Below are 6438 nucleotides of genomic sequence, written 5' to 3' on the forward strand. Positions count from 1 at the left end.
GGGCAAGTCTGAAAGCAGTTTTGATAAAATCGAAAAAAAGGTAATAACTGGTAACACTGCGCCGTCAGCATTGGTTGTTGCCGTCGTCAGCGTTAGTTGTCGCCGTCGCACTTTTTTTAATTGCTGGTAGATGAGTAGATCTTCCCATTTGTCAAATCTCTTGGCAAAGCCCGTTTTCTAAATCATCTCTCTTGTCTTCTACTTTCTTTACTCTTTCTTGTTTCACACTTCCAATTATTGTTCAAAGAGTTTGATCGGATTTGTTTTAGCCTATACGCAAATCGCAACCGTCGTCATCTCTTCTGCAGTTTGAATTCAATATTCTCGGCGTCTCCTCCTCCTCCTCCTCCTCAAAAGCTCCAATTAGGGATTGCAGAGAGATTCCGTAGATAGATGGTTTTGCTGTTTTCAGGTTGTTTTCGAAGTTTGAACATTGAATCTCAATTTTCTCAGCTTCAAACCTCTGGTTTTACATAAGAATTGAATCTGTGAAGGACTTACCAGAAAAAAGAATCTGTGAAGGAGCGTTAATGGAAGTGAAGCAGAGAACGGCTCAATCTCTGGTGAAGAGACTAACTTCGGCTTCAGAGGAAACCAGAATCTCAGCTCTTTGTGAACTCCGCCTCATGTCCAAGCACGATCCAGATAGCCGTTCCTTCATAGCCGAAGCAGGTGCGGTTCCTCACCTCATCGAAACCCTATATTCCTCGTCAAAATTCGCTCAAGAAAACGCCGTGGCTACGCTTCTCAACATCTCAATCGCCAATCGCGAGTTCCTGATGTTGAATCACGGCCTCCTCGATGCTCTCTCCCACCTCCTCCGCCTCCCCTGGGCAACCGCCGCCACCATCCAAAACACCGCTGCAACCATCTACAGCCTCCTTCTCGACGAAGACAACAGACCCATCATCGGATCCAAACTCGACATCGTCGAATCCCTGATTAACATCGTTCGTGACCCTTCCTCTTCTGCAAGATCCGTCAAAGACGCCCTCAAAGCCCTCTTTGGCATCACACTTTGTCCTCTCAACCGTCCAACCATAATCGAATTGGGTGCAATACCTGCACTCTTCTCGCTCGTAGTGAAGGATGGGCGAACTGGGCTTGTGGAGGATGCAACAGCGGTGATTGCGCAGGTCGCTGGGTGTGGTGAGAGTGGAGATGCCTTCAGGAAGGTGTCTGGTGTTAGGGTTTTGGTGGATTCTTTTTACCCATCGACGGTATCGAGTGTTAGGGTGAGAGAGAATGCCGTTTCGGCGTTGCTGAATTTGGTGCAGAATGGAGGAGAGAGGACTGTTTCAGAAGTTAAAGAGATGTGTTCGGGAGTTGTTCATGGGATTATGGATGTTGCAGAGACAGGGAGTGCCAAAGCCAAGAGTAAAGCGACTGAGCTTTTGAGATTTCTTGAAGAAGGAAATGAAGATGAAGAAGAAGCAGAAGAGAGTAATCCAAGATTTGATTTTATCTTGGATAGGTAGCCCAAGTCACCTTAACTTTAAACTGTACAGAGATTTCAAATTCTTTTGTTAGGGTGTTCTTGGTATTGTATTCAGATTTGAGCTTGAGAACCTCTACAAATCAATGATGTCTGCCTTCAATTTTGAGAAAAAAATTGTATATCAGTGATTCTGGCATTTGATTCATTCCCCTTTTCAATCTCCCTTTGTAAAGACTCATCACTGAGATATTTAACAGATGAATTATCCTCCAAGATCAGATTCGTTTGAATGGGGTTGCCATTTTAAGATTTCTTGCCTAAGTAAGGTATCAAAGAGTTTCTTAGATTCCTTTGTACAAAGGGATTTTATTAAGCGGGATGGGATATTAATATACCTCAAGAAGAATCAAACCCACGACCTATTCACTAAGAAGTGTAGGTTTCATCACTTGAACAACTTGCGTTGGCCTTGAACTCTAAATCTATTGAAAGCGGGATGCCAATTTTATTCAACAGAATTATTATTTATGTTGAAAATTAAATTTGGAGTCTCAATCCTTTAACTATATGGAGAGAAAAATTTTCAAACATATGCTTGACTTCTCGAAACACGTCTAATTTTAAAGTAATATTTTAAAAAATAATATTAAACTCATCAAGTTTTATTTTAGCTAATTTATTGTTAGAAAATTAGAGATTTTTTTTCAAGTTACCCATTATAATCCGGGTGAAATTCTAGATATCTCATTTTAGTGGCCTAAATTACTGGTTGTTTGTTGAACTTTTATCTAATTATATTGATTGAAAAATTTACTCTTTCATGTGAATAAATTTTTTTTTTTTTTTGGATAAAACGTAAATGAAAGATTCAAACTCATGAATTTTCTGTAATTTGTATTCAATATGACTATCAAAAATCTTAATGCCGTAGAGGACAAGAAACTACTAAGACCATTTTTATTTTTAAGGTAAACTACAAGACTTTCAGGCAAGTCACATTGAAAGACTTTCAGGCAAGTCATATTGAAGTTCATCCACTTTTAAGTCTCTTTATTTTCAAAACATATGATTCCAGATTTGTATAAATTCTGCTGGTGGAACACCAACTCTGCCACTAGTAGAACACAAGTCAAATAAAGGGCACTACAATATTGGAGACCTGGTCCTTGCATAAACTTTAAGCCGTAAGAAATGGCAAGAACTCAAAAGAGACAACATATCCAGGAGAACGAGGTTGAGTATGATTTGCTTCAACAAATACAAATAGAGAGACCAATAAATGTTGACTTTAAGTAGACTTGAAAACGGATCGGATTCGGTTTGGATACACCAGTATTCGAATCCAAATCCGATTAGCAAAACAAATTTAGAGAAGGCATCCGAATTCGAATCCGGAATTTTATCCGATATTCGATAATAATTCGATCCGAGAAGACATCCGAATTCGAATCCGGAATTTTATCCGATATTCGATAATAATTCAATCCGAGAAGACATCCGAATTCGAATCCGGAATTTTATCCGATATTCGATAATAATCCGATCCGATAAAATATCCGATTATTGATTGATGATTGTCATATATATATCCGATCCGATAAAATATCCGATTATTGATTGATGATTGTCATATATATATATATATATATATTATTTATTTACAATTTCCGGTTACTGATTACCTGTATCCGAATCCGATTATCAACCATTTTTTGTGAAAAATGTTTAATACTTTACTTTAACGGGATAATTTTTTATTTCTGATTATCGAATACCGGTTTCCGAATTCGATTATCATCCATTTTTAGAAAAAAAAATGTTGAATACTTTACTCTATCCGAATATTATCCGATCTGATTAGCAATTATCCGAATCTGCTTAATGGACGGATACAAATATTTTCCTATAAGAAAAAATTTCGGAAATGAACACCCTTAAACCAATACGAATGCGAATTCGGAGGCGGATTTCGGCTATCCATTTACAGGTCTAACTTTAAGAATGGATGTGCAGTAAATTCTAGCTTCTAAGATTAATCGAGGATAGAGTTAATTATGGTGGATCTGAATTTGAATTTGAATTTAGAGACTTATCCTTTACATACCCATCATCGTTTGAGAGGATAATTTATCAACCTGATCAATCATTATCAATGATTCAACTGTTGGTGAATTTGAGTGTAGACTCTCTACCCATCTCTTAGTACTGACAAAATAAATTAAAAATGGAATACCATGTGAACCCCCACCACTATTATAAGGTGAAGACGTGTGAAGGGACCATAGACCTTCTCTAATGGATAGAGGATTTGGACCTGATGGATTGCATCACAATAAATAAATGTAAAAATATTGAACTTCGAAAAAAACACTCATATGTTTCCAATCCTCCAAATTACAACTTTGATATGACAACTGATAGCATAGTTGCTTCATGCTTTATCAATAAAATACAAAGTTTATAAACTCTTAGATGTCATAGGTGTTAGAAAAGCGACATTGAAGCACACACAAAATGAGATCTACGTGGTTCATCTGAAGGCAATGTCCATGATCATGCTGAAATGGAATTTCACAATGAGAAGAAAAAGAACAGAGCACAATTTTAGTTGTTTTTCTATCCTCCTTAACCTTTTTTTTTTTTTTTTTTTTTTTTTTGTAAACATACTTTTAGTTAGCATAAGGGCAAGAAAAACCCAAGACATCCTGATTACAAGCTTCAAGAAGCCAAGGAATAGAATTAGACCAGACAGTCCTACTTGCCATGGACCAAGCCTTCCTAGCTAGGGAATCGGCTACAAAGTTAGCCCACCTAGAGACATTGAACAGACCAAGCTGGTTCAAGAGAAAGCAACCTTCTCACATCCTCTACCACACGAATAGCATCCTTTTGAGGGTTTACATATAAGAATAGGTGAGAACTCTACTTCAAGGGAAAAAAGACCAAAATGCCCCATTTCCTTATCATGTAGGACTAAATGGGAACTCTCCTCCGCTTGGTTAACTTTATATACTTTTGACAACTTTAACTGGTCTTCTTCTTCTAATACATAGATCTTTTTTATTAAAAAAATAAAAATCTATTCTAATTTGTATTGATATTGTTTTGGCTCAAACATAGGTTTTCTTTGGCATAATTTATATTTATATTTATGACTTACTTATGAATAATTGGTTATAATAATAGGGTGTGAATTATAAATAACAGTGGTTTGGCTACTAGCAGATATAATAGGTTAAATTATGAAAGATAGGTTTGGTATATTAATTACACAAATTGTTCATATATGTGTGTTTTTTTTTGTGCGAATTGAAAACCTTACAAATACTGTTTATTATAGGGATATTTTTTAAAATAAACAATAATTTAACTGTTTTTAGTGATAAATTTGATAAATATTGTTGATACGGAATCTCGCTCGTCCTTCCTTGTCACGAACCTGCAATATACGAGCTCGACCTTGGGGGGTCGAGCTTTCTTTAGTAAGAAGCTGTAGTAACAAAAGGCTTGTTCAAACAAAAAAAGAGGTAGGTACTACGGTCAATGAACTATTGATTTGAAAGCGTAATCCGGGCTAATATGTCAGTTTGGGGGATCAAATGCTTTGTTAAGAATAGAGACTCCTTGTATTGGATCTTTCCCCCTTCAAGAGCAAGGCTATGATACTCATTTCTTTATATAATATACGCTATTTTCCTGAAAGTCTCTCTGTACCAAATAATACCTTTCTAGATAAAGGATATTTAAGAGGTGGGTTGACGTCTCCGACAAACAAGTTAGTACCAATAATATGATCTCAACTACTCAATAGAGAATTCAAGTAATTGATCACACAAAATATGAATATCTACCTCTTAGTGTTTACCAGAGGTCTTTATATAGTGTATGGTGATGGAGTTATCTTCGGATTAACCCTGATATGAATTGTTATAGGAGAGTAACTCTTTAGAAGAGTCCTTTTACCTAACTAACTCTCTTCTCCAGTTATTGGGTGGTAGGAGTCTACCTTCATGAGGCCATCTCATACTGCTATTCGGATGGATTTATTAGTGTGGTCGGTCCTACCATGAACCTCCTGGTCGGACCTTGTTAGGTTGCGAATCTGGTCGGATCGTGCAACCGCCGGTTCAAATCGGGGATATAGAATGACCATTTTAGTCATTAACATAAGCCCCCTAGTCCATTGTGGTCGAGAACTATGTGCTCGGCTCAAGGGAATATTTTTCATTTAGAGGGTGTATGGTCGGCTCGACCAACACATTTTTCCTCGAAATCTGTAACGTCCCACTCTTGCATAGCCGTCTTTTACGCACACATATCGACGCACGACCTTCGAAGTTTGTACGTGTGTGACACGTGTCATAGCTGTCGTTTCACAATAAATGTTTGCCATTATGATGAAGAGACTCTTCATCTTCTACCGTCCATCTGAGCGTTCTCCTTAGCCGTTAGATAAGAATTTTTAGTCTTTTGAAATTCATATCATAGCTAATAGACTTATCGTATTCGTAGTCGTTAGATTAGAATCTACGAATTTTAATAAGTACTATTTCTTCTTCTTCCTTCCTTCTTTCCTTCATTTCATTACTTGTCTCTGTTTTTTGCTTCTCTGCGTACTCGTCTGCATCTTCTTTTTCTCTGCAACTGTTTGGAGTTTGAGAGTTGTGTTTGAAGTTTCTTCCTTTGTTTGAGATACGAGAATTGGGTTAAAAGCTTCTAGCCTTCTTTCCTCCATCTCCTCGTTCGTTTGCTTTAAACAAGTAAGTGTCTTCCATCAGCTTTATTTTTGTTTCTTTCTATCTCTGCATTTCGAAAGCATGGTTCGTTTTTGGCAGAGTCTTATATGCTTCTTTGTGGTGTTTTTTCTCTGTTCTTTGTCTATGTCTTTTCTCCTTTTTTCTTCATATTCCCTTTATTTTAAAGAATCATGGTAATAGTGAAGAGGAGTTCTGCCATTTTGAAGCATAGGAGAGACTTAGACGAAGGACCCTCTTGTTCTG

At 37.1% G+C, this 6438-nt stretch overlaps 1 protein-coding gene across 1 annotated transcript; it reads left to right on the forward strand.

Moving 5' to 3' along the window:
• On the forward strand, nucleotides 1-1806 carry LOC149001951 (U-box domain-containing protein 18-like). Its single transcript, XM_089137755.1, has one exon. It carries the CDS (start codon nucleotides 531-533, stop codon nucleotides 1476-1478), a length of 948 nt encoding a protein of 315 aa, XP_088993881.1. The 5' UTR covers nucleotides 1-530; the 3' UTR covers nucleotides 1479-1806.
• Nucleotides 1807-6438: the final 4632 nt, after the last annotated feature.

The sequence above is a fragment of the Hakea prostrata genome, chromosome 10, assembly GCF_041222555.1.
Source record: "Hakea prostrata isolate BN-2017 chromosome 10, UWA_Hpros_2, whole genome shotgun sequence".
NCBI classification, from domain to species: Eukaryota; Viridiplantae; Streptophyta; class Magnoliopsida; order Proteales; family Proteaceae; genus Hakea; species Hakea prostrata.